At 40.5% G+C, this 16853-nt stretch overlaps 1 protein-coding gene and 2 non-coding genes across 3 annotated transcripts in view; 2 read left to right on the top strand and 1 right to left on the bottom strand.

Moving 5' to 3' along the window:
• Nucleotides 1-16853, bottom strand: part of EVA1A (eva-1 homolog A, regulator of programmed cell death) — a 150417-nt gene that overhangs the window by 132688 nt on the left and 876 nt on the right. The window contains exon 2 of the mRNA XM_054548001.2: nucleotides 4498-4642. Within this exon, the coding sequence (XP_054403976.2) occupies nucleotides 4498-4552 (55 nt within the window). The 5' untranslated portion in view covers nucleotides 4553-4642. The remainder of the gene's footprint in view (nucleotides 1-4497; nucleotides 4643-16853) is intronic.
• On the top strand, nucleotides 1026-1243 carry LOC112132229 (small nucleolar RNA U3). Its single transcript, XR_002914025.1, has one exon. It is a non-coding gene; the product is annotated as a small nucleolar RNA U3 (small nucleolar RNA).
• LOC112132205 (small nucleolar RNA U13) lies at nucleotides 8212-8316 on the top strand. The gene has a single exon (XR_002914012.1). It is a non-coding gene; the product is annotated as a small nucleolar RNA U13 (small nucleolar RNA).

Here is a 16853-nt window from a genome sequence, read left to right as displayed (position 1 = left end):
ATAGTTGTGTTTAGTTGTATCTCCAGATCACTCTGTTGTACCCCAAACAGACTCTTATATCAACTGCCAACTCACCATGTCCACTTGGATATCCAAGGGAACATGATATGATGTGATTTTTGCCCTTTTGAGCATTAAAAATTTTCAGTGGCACTGAACTTCTGACACAAAGGAGAATTAGAAATAACTCAAATCTACACTTGAGCAAGACATATATGGTTTGTTTCTGTGGAGAAAACATCATCTTTCTAGTATCTCCTCACCACAGAGAAGAGCCCTACACGAACTGGGGACCTGGGTCCTGTGTGCACAGAGTAACGTCCTGAAAGCATTAGGGGAGTGCTGTCAGGTGGATAGTGATGGCTTCTGATTGTCAGTTGGAGGGTGCTATGCTAATTAGGAACTTTGTGACTTAAACTTAAAAAATATTTTTTTAAATTAAAGAAACATTTGTAGAGGCAGGTTCTTGCTATGTTGCCCAGACTGGCCTCAAACACCTGGCCTCAAGAAATCCTCCCATCTCAGCCTCCCAAAGTGCTGGGATTGCAGGTGCGAGCCACCATGCCCAGCCAAGAAATGATAATTAAGAGCCCAAGGTATTTGTTAAATTTGTGGAATGGAATTTTATATATATATAAAAAAAAATGTACATACATGTATATAAAATATAAATTATAGATACACATATAATTACATGCACATATAATATATAAAATATAATTAAATATATTACATATTATTTATTATATATGTTAAATTTGTGGAATGTAATTATATATGTATATAACATATGATATAGATACTATATATAATATATACATATATACACATATGTGTATATATGTATATGTATATAATATGTTACATAACTTATGTAATTATATATTATATATACATAATATATTTATTATATATGTAATTATGCATTTTTAAAATATGTATATTGGTTGTAGGGATGGAGGTGGGAGACATCTCTCCATCAACAAAATAGGAATAAAATTCCTAGTGCCAACTAAGGTAGAGGGTAGATCTTTATACTTTCAGGGATCAATTCTATAGTAGGTTACTAGAGAAATGTTTCTGAACAGAGTGGGGAGATATCTCGATGAAAAGCTGCAGTAGCTCTCCTGAGCATGAAGCTGGCACGTGGTGCCACCTGGTGGTAGCCACTGCTTGCTGTCGATGACTGTTCTTTGCTCCTTGGACAAGGATAAGAGAGAGAGAGAACACAAGCTGCTGTGATTGCTTGTATTTTGTTCTTCACTCTCAGGGATTGTTCCTTTCACTTTTCCATAAAGAAAAGGGGTAACATCTAGTATCTTCTTTATTTCAGTTTTCTTATGGCCATACTAAGGATGTATTTGACAACAAAACTCTCAAAAAGATAAATTGAAGGTGTATCTCTTTCTTGGCTTGCTCACCCTTTACCAAAAACTTCCTTTTTCAAGTAAAGCAGTCAGTTCTTTGCTTATTTTTATATAAGAATATATGATACTATTTTAATTTTAAACATGTCTTCTCACTAAACATCCACATTAGTACATATGTATCTAATTAGTTTTTATCTTCTGTATAGTATCTTAAGATATGAATAAATTATGGTATATTTATTTAGCCAGTGATGTGCCATAGTATATTTAACCATTGGTTTTCTCTCAGTGCTTTCAATTCTTTGCTAGAACAAGCAGTGCTTGCAATGAACGTCGTTGTATGTTTTCTGCACATCCATGAGTTTTCCTTAATAGTAAATAAGATGTGGAATTGCTGGGTCAAAGAGTATCTATACTTTAAGTTCTAAGCTACTACCAAAATGTCTTTCAATTCAGCACTGAGATTTTATACCCCCCGTCAACAGTGTGTGGAGTATATATCTGGTCCCCACTTCCGTTCTTTCTCTCTGCCTCTTTCTCTTAATCTCACTCTTTCTCTCTTTCAACCTGGACAGAAGAAATAACATCTTATTACTGCTCTAATTTAATTCCCCTTTTTACTAACTAGATTGAAATGATTATATTTCATGGTCATTCATATTATTTTCTTCTGCAAATGTCTATTAATATATGTATACAGTTCAATACTGAATTGTGTATGCTTTTCTTTTTTGCATGCAGGTCTTTGTATATTCTGAATATTAATTCTTGGTTGGACCAGTCTAGTCTTTAATTTTGTTTACGATATGATATTCAGAAGTTATCAATATTGATAGAATCAGGCTTATCAATCTCTTCTTTCATGTTTCTTTAAATTTGTGTTTTAAGAAGACTTTATGTACCTTTTATATTTTTTCTATGACTTTATGTTTATATTTATTTAACAATCAAGTATATGTTTCCATAAATGGTTCAAGGATCTATCTTAACCTTTTCCCGAGTGTATAAACACTATTTGTTGACTAGTTTACCTTTCTGAACTGATTTGAATAGGCACTTTTTTCACATTCTAAATTTTAATATACTCAAAGGTCTTCAGCTGAGAAGAAATATCTAATTTTTTATTTTTTTAATTTTTATTTTTATTAAAATTTTTTTTTCGAGACAGAGTCTCGCTCTGTCACCCAGGCTGGAGTGCGGTGGTGTGATCTTGGCTCACTGCAACCTCCATCTCCCAGGTTCAAACGATTCTCATGTCTCAGCCTCCTGAGTAGCTGGGATTACAAGTATGTGCCACCACACCTGGCTAATTTTTGTATTTTTAGTAGAGATGGGGTTTCACCATGTTGTCCAGGCTGGTCTTGAACTCCTGACCTCAAGTGATCCACCCGCCTCAGCCTCCCAAAGTGCTGGGATTACAGGCGTGAGCCACCATGCCCAACTTAAATTTTTATTTTTTTAGAGACATATTCTCACTCTGTTAGCCAGGCTGGAGGGCAGTGGCACGATCATAGCTCACTGCAGCCTCAAACTCTTGGGTTCAAGTGATTCTCCCACCTCAGGCTCCTGATAAGTAAGGACTAAAGGCATGCACCACTACAACTGCCAATTTTTTTTCTTTTTTGTAGAGGCAGGGTCTCACTATATTTCCCAGGCTGGTCTCAAACTCCTGGCCTCAAACGATCCTCCTGCCTTGGCCTTCCAAAGTGCTGGAATTACAGGCATGAGCCACTGTGCCTAGCCCTGAGAAGAGACACCTTGAAGTAGATATGCAAGTTTGGAAGAAATTGGCATTTACATGATATTTGGAGGGTATAACAAGTGAAATCAGTCTCCTAGAGGTACTGTGTAGAATTAGAAGAAAATAAAGGTGATAGAAGACACAATTGAAGGAGGACAGGGCATGGGGTAAAGATACAATGTGTGCTGCATCAAAGCTCCCTGTGGGAGCTGCATTCCTACGCTAGGAGGGTATAGAAGCTGCACCCAAAGCACAGGCTCCTGCCTTCAGATTTTGCTCAGATCACCCCAATGGCTCCGGTGGCTCTGATTTGTCCTTTCACATCCCTGAGTCCGTGACCAGAACTTAACTCCTTTCTAGCACCACTTGCGGAAGGAGAGGTTGGTTCTTACAATTGAAAGGCACTATCAACATTTACAGCATTCAGGCCACAGATGCAAAAAAATCATATGGGGCCGGGGCATGGTGGCTCATGCCTGTAACCCCAGCACTTTGGGAGGCCATGGTGGGTGGATTGCTTGAGGTCAGGAGTTCAAAACCAGCTTGACCAACATGCTGAAACCCTGTCACTACTAAAAATACAAAAATTAGTTGGGCGTGATGGCACACGCCCGTAGTCCCAGCTACTTGGGAGGCTAGGGCATGAGAATTGCTTGAACCCAGGGGGCAGAGGTTGCAGTGAGCTGAGATGGTGCCACTGCACTCCAGGCTGGGTGACAGATCGCGCTATTGCACACTGCACCCCAGCCTCCACAGAGGGAGACTCTGTCTGGGGAAAAAAAAAAAATGCAATGTCGGAAACATTTTGCACAAATGCACAATTGTCCTTCTGAAAATGCCAAGAACACGTTCTTTGAGAAACCCCAGAAGAGAGATTGGTAAGGAAGCAATTGCAAATCTACTGGAAAATGAAGACTGAACCAGAGCAGTGGCAAAGCCTCCAGGGGAGAGAATGGGTTGAAGGATTATTTATGGGGTAGTCTCCACATGACTTGGTCTCAGTTGGATGATCAGGGTAAGCAAGAGGGAGGAGTCAATGAAGATTCCTGAGGATGTGGTATGCGCAGCTAGGTGGCTGTTTCATCCAAGATAGAAATACAGAAGCAGGTCTACACAGGTGGGAAATGTTAATTTAGTTTAGAACATTGTGAATTTGAGGTCGCTGTGGGGAGATTGTATGGGGATGCCCAGCAAACCAAGAGTTTCTGCACATGTAAGAAACAGGTATGGAAAAAATTCACACACGAGAGACAGGGAACAGGCAGGCTTAGAAACCACTCATGGCCTACATGTTCACATGGATTAGTAGCATCTGAGGGAAATGCTCCAGCAACACACACAGATCCCTGGTTCCTAAGCCAGCCATGGTTCCCCAAGACAGCTTACCTGGGACCTTGAGAATCCAGCATGCAGAGAGTCCAGGCTGATCTTGACTCTCCATGTGGGCCCTCCCTGATGTGGAGCTGAATCAAACCTTGGCAAGCCGAGTACAAATTCAGTAACACTGGAGCCTTCATAACCCATGTCTCTCCTAGGGAAAACAGCAGGGATTAGGAAAGACAGTGAAACCAACTAATCCTCAAGTTCTATCACATGTGCATGGGTGGCCACAACTATGGGATCTCACTTAATGTCATCAAGGACATGAACTTGATATGGATTCTGATTTTTTCAGTGTTATACGAAATCCTCAGCAAATTCACCTTCATCTTCTCCCTACCTACAGACTACTGCATCTAGTTCTTCGGCAACAAAAATCTAGGCTGCCACCAACCCCATCACTGATGCTTCCTGGAGCCCATATTCTTGTCCTGAAGCCTTGCCAGGGATGTGATGTTGAGTCCAAGCAGGAAGGGGTCTCAGAACATTCCTCTTGGCTGAAAGGGACTGGCCTGTGACTGGCTGTCAGGCCATGATTTAATGGGTAGCAATGTGCCCCCTGCCTCTGCCTTCCTAAGAAATTCTACTCAATATCGTTCAGGAGGAAAATTGCTCTGTTCATTTCTTTTGTTTCTGCTCACATATTCTTCCAGTGGCTTTGGAGCACTCTTGAGCTTTTTCTTCTTTTCCCTTGTTCAGTAGTCTCCCTTACAGGCCAAGGGTTGAGTCCTAAGACTCACTTTCTCCTTTCCGTGATGGTAACTACTCTCTCTCCAATGTCAAACCAGGGAAGAGACCCACGATTTAAGACAGGTCTTGCTGAGTCATTCACAGAGGGCTTTCCAAAGGGAGTAGCACTTATGCCAAATGGGTGAGATCGAACCACTTCTGGTGCTCTCTGCTTTCATTTTTCTTTTTTTTCAAAACATCTTTGTTCAGTTTTTCAAAAATGCAGTTCTCTAACCATCTGTATCCAATTGTCCTGGGACACCTGTGAAAATTGCAAATTCCTGTGCTTCACCCCAGACCAGACCTATTCAATCCAATCTCTTGAGGGTGGAGCTTAAGACTCTCCAGGTTAAACAAGCACTCAAGCAGATCCCTAAGTACACAAGATTTGAGAACTGTTATAGGCTGAGAATTTTGACAATAAATTAACATCTGGTTTTATTTAATTCAGCCTCAAAATCTCTCAGACTAGTGCAAGGCTGGAATTTTTCTTTTCTTTCCTTTTTTTTTTCTTATTTTCTTTCTTTTCTTTTCTTCTTAACAGCAAAAGGATTTCTTCAAATGTGATCTCAGCCAGAGCTGCTCTGGCTGGGGAGGGAAGAGATAAGGATTGGTGTTCCACCCTCTGATTTCCGCCTTAACAAACTTTCTCTCTTCCTGGCCCTGAAAAGCACAGATTTAGGGATTTGATAGCCCTGGTTTGAATCAAACACTCATCACTCATTTAGCTGAGCAAAGTGACCTTGGACAAGTTATCAAACTAATGTTCTTCCTATAAATTGGGAACCATTAATAATAGCTAACACAGAGAGTTCTCTCGAGCATGCCCTTGACCTGAACGCATTCCCTTGGTTGGCTGGGTACCAAGGCCCATCAGACTGGAGCCCTCAGCTTTTGTCTCCTCAGTAGAGAAAAGGGTGGGGCATAGCCTCAATCAAATACTGTTTAGTTAGATTTCTGCCACGTCAAAGGTTTATTCACTACAAAATTCTGTCCCTACAATTGCCAGCATTTCACATCTTTTCTGATAAGTTGGCCTAAGGAATGTTGGTGCTATTGGCTAAGTAATCAGCTATTTTTTTTTTTTTTTTTTTTTTTTGAGACAGGGTCTCTCCCTGTCACCCAGGCTTGAGTGCAGTGGCACAATCATGGCTCACTGCAGCCTCAAACTCCCAGCCTCAGGCAATCCTCCTGCCTCAGCCTCCTGAGTAGTTGGGATCACAGGCACATGCCACCACACACAGCTAATTTTTTAAAAATGATTTGTAGAGATGGGGGTCTTTCTATGTTGCCCAGGCTGGTCTCGAACTCCTGGGTTCAAGCAATCCTCTTGCCTTGACCTCCCAAAGTGCTGGGATTACAGGCATGAGCCACTATGCCCATAAAACTTTCTTAAATAAATACGAATCAATAGTGTCCAAAACACTTTTCTCTAAAAATAAAAAAACTTGTTGTTTCAAAGCATTTGCTAAGACAGTATGTTGCTGCAGTTTTTCCAAAATGTCAATGAAGAAATCACTTTATGACTATCAAAACGTGAGTGGTGTGTTTTACAACTAATACAAGTGACATGGCTACCCTGTGAGGGATTATTTCTAAAGTGTGTTACTGGAGAGGTATTTCTGGACCTGCAGCTCACTCATACCAACAGCATTAATACCCATACCTCAGCATTAATGCTGAGAACACGCACATGGCTAGCCTGGGCTGTCATCTAAGTACTGTTCTCTTTTTCCTTTGGGCAAGTGAAAGGCAGAGAATACAACCTAAGTCATTAATTTCTAAGATCTAAGTTTTAGTTAGTTGCTCAATCTTTTCATCCTTTTTTAAAAAAGACTATCAAGAGATCTATTGATGTTTTCTTGTATAATTTAATTCATTTTTTGTTACATTTTTAAAATCGCAAGTGCATCTTTGCTAATAATTTCAAGGGATATAAACATGTTCAAGCATTTTACACAGATCAAGCAATTATTTTTCCTGCAAATTTAATTTTGAATGGTAATTTAGGGTTTTATTTGGCTATTTTTTTAAAACACACACACACAAATTACATATCATAGTTGACTAACAGCATAGCAAACACTTGGTTTGCTTCCATACAACATTCCGGAGTTCATCCAAAGAAATGCTTGCATGAGATTTCCTCGGCTTTGGTGTCCCGAGGGCAGGAAGAATGTGCCCTCATTGCCTTGCGGAGCTCCCAGCCTAGTAGTAATTCAATATATATTTACTAAACAGGATGAAGGAAGGGTTAATAACGAACACATGATGAAGCAAAGTAAATAGGCCTCAAAGCTTGAGGAACAGGGAGTTTTCTGAGCTCAGAATTGAAGGTAGAGGCCAGGTGTTGTGGCTCATGCCTGTAATTCCAGCACTTTAGGAGGCCGAGGTGGGTGGATCACTTGAGGGCAGGAGTTTGAGACCAGCCTTGCCAACATGGCAAAATCCTGTCTCTATCAAAATATAAAAATTAGTCGGGCATGGTGGCAGGTGCCTATAGTCCCAGCTACCCGGCAGGCTGAGATGAGAGAATCCCCTGAGCCCAGGAGGCAGAGGTTGTAGTGAGCCGTGATTACTCCACTGCACTCCAGCCTGGGGACAGAACAAGACTCCGTCAAAAAAAAAAAAAACAAAACAAACAAACAAAAAAAACGGAGGTGGATAGCCTGCCTGCTGTGGTGATCAAGCCTTATTCTAACCCATTTTGTTGTGACTGGCTCAGATTTCACTACATGCTTGGGAAGAGGCAAGGGCTTAGAAGCAGACAATCTTAGACCGGTTATGCAAGGAAGCCCTCACTGTATTCACAGACAGTGCTATCTCTGAGACATCTGAACGACAGTCCTTGAAATTTAAGGAAATGGACCATAGTTCCTCAGTGACTTCAACCTGAAAGACTAATCCGAACCCCAAGTATGAGCTCAAAGGTATTTGATGAACTTCAGCTGTCCTAACAGGAATATTTGCTTCAGAAATATTATCACCTGGATCCTTTTGTGATTCATAAGCATGATGACTGAGTTTTCACACTCCTGTGTGAGATATGCCTCCCTCTAACCTTATTACAACATTTGACACCTTACTCATTTGACATGAAAAAAATAATATTATCACCTGAACTTCAAGTGTGACTCCAGCAGCTGCCATAAGCTTCTCTGAACTCTGGATCTAGTTTGTAGGACTAAATTAACCATTTGTAGTTTCTGGGCAATATAAGTAGGAAGTGGGTTTTGTTATTGTTATTATTATTATGCACTCTTCCTATAGTAAATATTATTTGTTTGTTTAGCTCCCACACATCTTGCGGGGTACACCAAGAATGCAAGGCCCTCTTTACCTAGGACATTCCTCAGGTGTGGCTTTGCTGTGGCCAACCATGAAGGATGAGGTTGTGTCACTTGAAACAAAGAATAGGTGTGTTTATTGCTTCCTATAAAAGCAGCGTATTCCTTAAGCTTAGTGCTCCTTTGCTGTGAAGTGAACCTACTATCTGTGCACCATTCATCTTGGCCTGTGGTGTCACCCATCTGGGACTTGAGGACAAGGGGAACCTTTGCAAACATGCTGATGCTCATGCTATGTCATGAATAATAAAGTGCTTTGTCTCCGACCCAAGAGTCTATGTCTTCTACCAGCGTTTATGAAACAAGGTGCTAACTTATTTACTTTTAAGTAGGGTAAAATCAAATCCCAGCTCCTTTAATTATGTGTTACTTTTATCATAGCAAATCAGTCGCTATGATTACAAAATTAGAAAATATTCTTTTCTAACAAATTGTTATTTCCTTCCAAGATTCTCTTGGTAGCCCTGATTAAAAAGCACTGGTATGTTTCTCTAAACAAAAGACAAAAAATGGGATTCTAAGTCATTATATTTAATATTTCATTTCAGATTTTAAAAAATACTGTATTTCTCAAGCTCGTATTCCTCAGCTCTCAGCAAAATTCAGTTTTCTAGTAAAAATAATTCTCCTGCTTAGACTGAGGGTGGGCCCTGCAGCCATCTCTTTCCATGGTTGGCATCTGCAGTGAGCTCCCCATCTAGCCTCATATATGCCTGATAGTGGGCACAGGTCTCTGTCCACACACTGTGCATTCCTCATCCCCCATCCCTCATTATTCAATGGCAGCTAAAGTTGCATAATTTTCCTAGGTCCAGGGGCTTCAACCTTGCCTTCTGTAAACATTGACCTCTATCGTTTCTTCTTAGGCAGAAGCATCATCTTCTCAGGGTCCTAAAACTCATAAGCTCTGGAAGGTGGGTAGGAAGGAGGAACCCACCAACTCATGTTTTTAGAAACTCGAAGGAGGCCTGCCTAGGGCTCAGCTTGGGTAATGCTAAAACCAATGAACCTCTATCTCAGCAAGTTACTCTGTAACATCTGTACTCAATGTTTTATTCTTCAACTCCTGTGCCCTCCCTAAAAAGTAAAGGTAATAAATAAATACATAAAAACTGGCAATAAATGGAAACTAAATAGTACCAACACTAAAAACTAAACAGTTCTCACACTAATGATATCATTCAAGTCTCTGGCACTACAGTTGACCTTGAACAATATGGGGGTTGGGACACCAACTCCCTCCCACACAGTTGAAAGTCTGTGTATAGGCCGGGTGCGGTGGCTCACGCTTGTAATCCCAGCACTTTGAGAGGCCGAGGCAGGCAGATCACCTGAGGTAGACAGTTTGAGACCAGCTTGACCAACATGGAGAAACCCCATCTCTACTAAAAACACAAAATTAGCTGGGTGTGGTGATGCATGCCTGTAATCCCAGCTACTCAGGAGGCTGAGGCAGAAGAATTGCTTGAACCCGGGAGGCGGAGGTTGCGGTGAGCCGAGATCGTGTGCCATTGCACTCCAACCTGGGCAACAAGAGTGAAACTGCATCTCAAAAAAAAAAAAAAAGGAAAAAAAGAAAATCTGTGTATAACTTTTGACTCCCCAAAAACTTTACTAATAGCCTTACTGATAACATAAACAGTTAATTAACACATATTTCACGTTATAGGTATTATATATGGCATTCTTACAATAAAGTAAGCTAGAGAAAAGAAAATGTGATTAAGAAAATCATAAGGAAGAGAAAATATATTTACAATTCATTAAATGGAAATGGATCATTATAAAAGTCTTCATCCTCATTGTCTTCAGGTGGAGTAGGCTGAGGAGATGGAGGAAGCGCAGGGGTTAGTATTGCTGTCACGGGGTAGCAGAGGGAGAAGAAAATTTGCATATAACTGGACTCATACAGTTCAAAGAGTGATGTGGACGGGAACAATTATATATCCAAAGGCCAGTTTTCAGCTTCCTCTGCCTGGGCATCTCAGGACATCTTTGGCTGTCAGCCAGCCCTCTCCTACCACCTCGCTCTCATCAGCTCACTGCCTTCCCGACTCCCTTCGTCTCTCTTTCAGACAGCTCCTTCTCTGCATCCCTGCTGCTCATTTCAACCACAATGGACCTCTATTCGGTCATGAAAAAGAATAAAATTATCTCATTTGCAGCAATGTGAATGGAACTGGAGGTTATTATATCAAGTAAAATAATCCAGGCAGAGAAATACAAATATCGCATATTATCACCATATGTGGGAGCTAAAAAGGTGGGTCTCATCGAGGTAGTGCATAGACTGGTGGTTTATCAGAGTCCGGGAGGGGTGTATGTGTTGAGGGAGCAGGGAGACACAGATAAGTTGGTTGAGGGGTATAAAAATACAGTTATATAGAAGGGATAAGTTCTAGTATTCAATAGTACAGTGGAGAAACTACAGTTAACAATAATTTACTGTATATTTCAAAATGGCTATGTTCCCAACATAAAGGTAAATGTTTGAGGTGACGGATATCCCAACCACCCTGATCTGATCATTACGTGTTGTATAAGTGTATCAGAATACCACATGTATCCCCAAAATGTATACTATGATGTCCCAATTTTTAAAAGAGAGGAAAGAGAGAGACTTTTTAATAAGGGAAGAAAGAGAAAAGCTTGAGGGGACCTAGACCGTCCAGCGTTACTGTGTGGTGCTGTGGCCACCAGAGGACAGCCTAACCACACATGCTATGGAACTCTGCCTTCCAGAGCCCTGAGGGTGCGATGTTTTCCACACAACTGAGAAACAATCTTTTTTCTTCCAGCCACGTGGAAGAAAATCATTGTCAAATATATTACATTATCTCCAACCCATTATAAGTTGATTGTTATAACTGTTTCCTGTGAGTTAGTCTCACCATTTTCTGTCATTGCAGGTATCTGCTTAATATGAAATCAATGCATCTTTTTAGTCATTTTGTAGAGAAAAATGCAAAGGAAGTTGGCCAGTGCCCAGCCAGGAAAGGAAAGAGCCTTAGCCAAGTAATTTGGGGAATTTCCAGGCCCACTGATGAGTCCATTCTGGGGCAGACATAAATGAAGGAAGTTGTAGACAACAGCTGTCAAGTTCTCTGATTCCATTGATGAAATCCTCCCTAATAGGAGACTTAGCTTGTTGCCAATAAACACTTGAAACCTATATTAAACTCCCTTTGTTCCATGTTCATCAAGCAACCCCTTCCATATTTGACATTAAATTTTGCCTTCCAAGAGAGAAAGTCATGGTCACAAAGACATAAATGTTCTGGTATTCTGGTCAGCATATTATTTTTTGTTCACTTATAAGTTAATAAACTAGCATTTAGTTTTGTCATATCAATTTCAAAAATTTGGTTCATGTAAGTCTGCCCTAAATGATGTATCTACTTAATGCTGTGCTGAAAATCAGGTTCTGGGCTTCCAAAATCAAGTCAGACCCAGGGCCATGACAAATTCTCCAGTCAATATTATCTGTGAGGCCTTGAAGTATATATTTTGCCTGGATGAAGGAACTTCATGTTGCCTCATAAGCTCACCCCCACCACACATACACTCCTTTATTCACTATCTATTACTATTTAATAAATTGCTCCTAAATTAGGCAGCTTAAAACAACAAACATTTATTATTGTATGGTTCTGTGGGTCAGAAACCCAGAAGTGGCTTAGCTGAGTGATTTTGACTCCAGGTCTTTCACAATGCTGCAATCAAGAGGTTGGCTGGGGCTATGGTCAACTTAAGGCTCAATTAAGGGAAGGTCTGCTTGCCAGCTCATTCCTGTGGCTAGAAGCAGCCTTGCTGGCTGTTGGCTGGGGACATTGTTTCCTTGCCATATGGACCTTTCCATAGGGCAGCTCGTAACAGGTACCTGGCTTCCCTCGGAGTGAAGCAAAGGAAGTAAGAACTATCATAGTCAGAGCATTTGTGTTTTTATTTTATTTTTTAAAATTTATTTTATTTATTTTTTTGAGATGGAGTCTCGCTCTGTCGCCCAGGCTGGCACGCTAGTGGCGCGATCTCGGCTCACTGCCACCTCCACCTCCTAGGTTCAAGTGATTCTCCTGCCTCAGCCTCCTAAGTAGCTGGGATTACAGGTATGCCACCACGCCCTGCTAATTTTTGTATTTTTAGTAGAGACGGGGTTTCACCATGTTGGTCAGGCTGGTCTCAAACTCCTGACCTTGTGATCTGCCTGCCTCGGCCTCCCAAAGTGCTGGGATTACAGGTGTGAGCCACCACGCTCAGCTGTGTTTTTAAAATAGTATTGCTTTTCATTGTAAAACCAAAATGTACCTATTACAGAAAATGTAGCTAGAAAAATTGAAAAAGCAGAGAAAAACACGCTTAATCTCACCACTCCATCTATGCTTTGTGAGACTTAATCATAAATTCTATGTCGAGGTGAATGTCCAGAAGAGTATACCCTAGGCTTTATTCTAGGATTTTTGTAGTTTGAGGTCGTACATGTAAGTCTTTAACCCATTTGGAGTTAATTTTTGTATGTGGTAAGAGGTAGTGGTCTAGTTTCATTCTTCAGCATATGGTCAGCCAGTTTTCCCAGCACTGTTTATTGAATAGGATGTCATCTCCCCACTGCTAATTTTTGTAGACTCTGTTGAAGATTAGTTGGTTGTAGGCATGCGGCTTTATTTGTAGGTTCTCTATTGTTTTCCATTGGTCTGTTTGTTTCTTTTTGTACAAGTACCATGCTGTTTTGGATACTGTAGCCTTGTAGTATAGTGTGAAGTCAGATCACGTCATTCCTCCTGCTTTACTCTTTTTGCTTAGGATTGCTTTGGCTATTTGGACTCTTTCTTGGTTCCATATGAATTTTAGAATTGTTTTTTTTTCTAGTTCTGTGAAAAATGATAGTAATTTAATAGGAATGTCGTTGAATATGTAAATTGCTTTGGGCAGTATGGACATTTTAGTGACATTGATTCTTCCAATCCATGAGTATGGAATGTTTTTCCATTTGTTTGTGTCATCTATAATTTATTTCAGCAGTGTTTTGTAGTTCTTGTTGTAGAGATTTCATCTCCTTGGTTAGGTGTATTCCTAGGTATTTTATGTTTTTGGTGGCTATTGTAAATGGGACTGCATTCTTGATTTGGTTCTCAGCTTGAACACTGTTGGTGTATAGACATACTACTGATTTTTGCATATTAATTTTGTATCCTGAAACTTTACTGAAGTTGTTTATCAGGTCTAGGTGTCTTTTGGTAGCATCTTTACGGTTTTCTAGGTATAGGAGATTCTTTTTTTGGATGTGTTAATACATGAATCAGATTATAGTTTCCTCTTGCTGGCATCTTTAAAATAAGTTTTACAAAAAGCTTTTTTTTTAATTAGGTGAAGGATATGTTAATTAGCTCAACTGTGGTAATCATTTCACATTGCATACATATATCAAATCATCATGTTGTACACCTTAAATATATACAAATTTTTATCTTTCAATTATGTCTCAGTAAAGTTGGAAAAAAAGAATTTATTATGATCTATACATTTATCTGCAAACTTTATGCATTATTGCAATTTAATCCCTATACCAACCCAATGAGGTAGGCATACCTCTATCCTATTACCCATGAAGAAGAAAAGGCAGAGATGGGAACCTCTCTCAGACTCCAGTTAGTACATTTCAGAAATTTTTTTTACTGACTCTACCTCACAAATAGATGGAGAGACAGAAAAAAAAATACCACTTTCTATCTCTATTGCCTCTACCTCAATTGTTCCCAAATTGGAACAACTATCAGAATCACCTGGAGGATTTGTTAAAGCATAGATCACTGGGTTCTGTGCCCAAAGTTTTAAATTCAGTAAGTCTTGGGGTGCGACCTGAGAATTTGTAATTTTAACATGTTCTCTGGTTGTGCTGATGTTGTTAGTCAAGGGTTCACACTTTAAGAACCATTTTTTTTTTCTGTTCCAGGTTAGCACCATCTCTCTTTTGGAATATTTCAATAATTTCCTGCTTCCCAGCCATTTTCTAAAGTACAATCAGAGTGATCTATCTAATTTTACTTAGAAATATTTATTGGGTGCCAGATACTCTACTAAATATAGAGGATGTAATAACGAGCAAAACCGAGAAGGATCCTGATGTCACAATAACCTGAAGCAGCCAGTTTGCCTGGAATACTTTCTTCCCTTGGCTGAACATTATGTAATGATGCTCATGATCTCCTTTCCAAGGGTGTAAAACACAGAAGTAAATAATTAAAGTTCTATTCCTATAATCAGCTCACAAAATGGTTGAGCCAGCTCTGTGCTCTTTGATTTTGCTCTATGAAGTTGTTTAATAACAACTTAAGGTGGAATAATTTAAACTCCAGCTTGTTCTCCAAATTAAGATAAGGTCAAAACGGCCTGATAGATGTTAGGTGAGCAAGAATATGGGAGAAAATTAGATAAGATTCTTTAGGTTCATTCTTCCAATTTTGTAAAACTCTACACAACTATTCCTTCATTTGTAGAAGAGGAGAGGGCAGCAGGCGTGGCTTGGCAATGTCTAGTAAATCCTGCTGTCCTCCTGTGAAGGTCTGTCTTTTATTTCTCTGCCCCTACCCATAGGACCAATCCTAGCAAGAGTGAAGGCCACGTGTTCTGGGCATGGTTAATACAGAAAAATCTTCACTACTGCCAGTCATGATTATCTTTGCCTCTCCTTTTACTCTTAAGGGCTTGAAGTCTACTTTTTTGGGTAGGTAGAAGAGCCAAAATATTGCTCATCTGAAATTTTGGTTGTGAGATTCCTTGTCATTTACAGAATAAATTCTTGTTCTAATCAAAGAAGCTAGAGTTAAAATAGAAAGCCCTGTCTTTCTTCACAGCATCTTGAATTCTGTGCTCGAAACATGGCCCTGTTCCTCAGGCTGATGTAACAGCTTATGTTCTTCAGGATGGCAAGCCAGAGCATAGGAGCCAAGCTGCAGAGGCTGGTTGCTTTTTTGAGCATTTGACTTCTGTCAAAAGTAAACAGTAAGGCTTTAAACTGGGGAAAGACAAGAACAGGGTATGCATTTCTAAGCCATCTTTTTTTGGTTGCTGTGTGAAGGACTGGAGGTAACCAGAGGCAAGAAGACTAATGAGAAGGTTGTTGCAGGGATCTCCAGGGATCCTGAAGACAGAAAAAATGTTGATCTAGATTGGAAATATGGATGAGAGGATGAGAAAGTATATGGATTCCTGAAATATGATGGTGCCAGGCATAGTTTTTGGAACTTCATCCAGGGGGAGATAGGGAGGAATCAAGAATGGCACTGAGATTTTTGGCTTAGGCAAGAGAGTGGATGCTGAATCCATTCCTTGAGATACCCAATACTGGGAAGGAAGTCTGGAGCTGAAAAAGATGAACGCAGTATGGATATGCTGAATTTGAGGTAGCTTTGGGACATTAATGCAACTGGAATGACTATTATGTAGTTAAATTATCACATTACTCTAAGTGTTCAATCCTTATGTAACCACTGCTGAAATAACAAATTCCAAATTTCTTTTTTTTGTGTGTTTCTTTTTCTGTTTTTTTTTGAGACGGAGTTTCGCTCTTGTTGCAATGGCGCGATCTCGGCTCACTGCAACCTCTGTCTCCCAGGTTCAAGCGATTCTCCTGCCTTAGCCTCCCAAGTAGCTGGGATTACAGGAGGCTGCCACCATACCCGGATAATTTTTTTTATTTTTGGTAGAAACGGAGTTTCACCATGTTGGCCAGGCTAGTCTCAAACTCCTGACCTCAGGCGATCCGCCCGCCTCGGCCTCCCAAAATGCTGGGGTTAAAGGCGTGAGCCACCGCGCCCGGCTGTGTGTTTGTTTCTTAGAGATAAGGTCTCACTATATTGCCCAGGCTGGTCCAACTCATGAGCTCAAGGGACCCTCCTGTCTCGGCCTCCCAAAGTGCTGGGATTACAGGCATGCCTGGCCACGCCCAGTCATTTTCCAAATTTCTTAACAAGACTTACAATTTACCTTTCCAGCTTTACTTCTCCCACCTATCCATACCCACAGTTGCCCAGCCCAAATTCATTTGGGTTCCTCAAAGGGTTAATGCTTTCTGTAGTCTCAAGGACTATGGGCCAGCAGTTCTCTCAGGAACTATTCTATTCTCCTTTCTGTGCATACAACAAAGAATTAGAAAAATTAGCTGGGCGTGATGGTGCGAGACTGTAGTCTCTGCTACTCGGGAGGCTGAGGTGAGAGGATCTCCTGAGCTCAGGAGTTGGAGGCTGCAGAGCCATGATCGCGCCACTGCACTCCAGCCTGGGCAACAGA

The sequence above is a fragment of the Pongo abelii genome, chromosome 12 (genome assembly GCF_028885655.2).
Source record: "Pongo abelii isolate AG06213 chromosome 12, NHGRI_mPonAbe1-v2.0_pri, whole genome shotgun sequence".
Taxonomy (NCBI): Eukaryota; Metazoa; Chordata; class Mammalia; order Primates; family Hominidae; genus Pongo; species Pongo abelii.
Note: the sequence above shows the minus strand (reverse complement) of the source record. Positions and strands in the feature narration are given on the sequence as shown.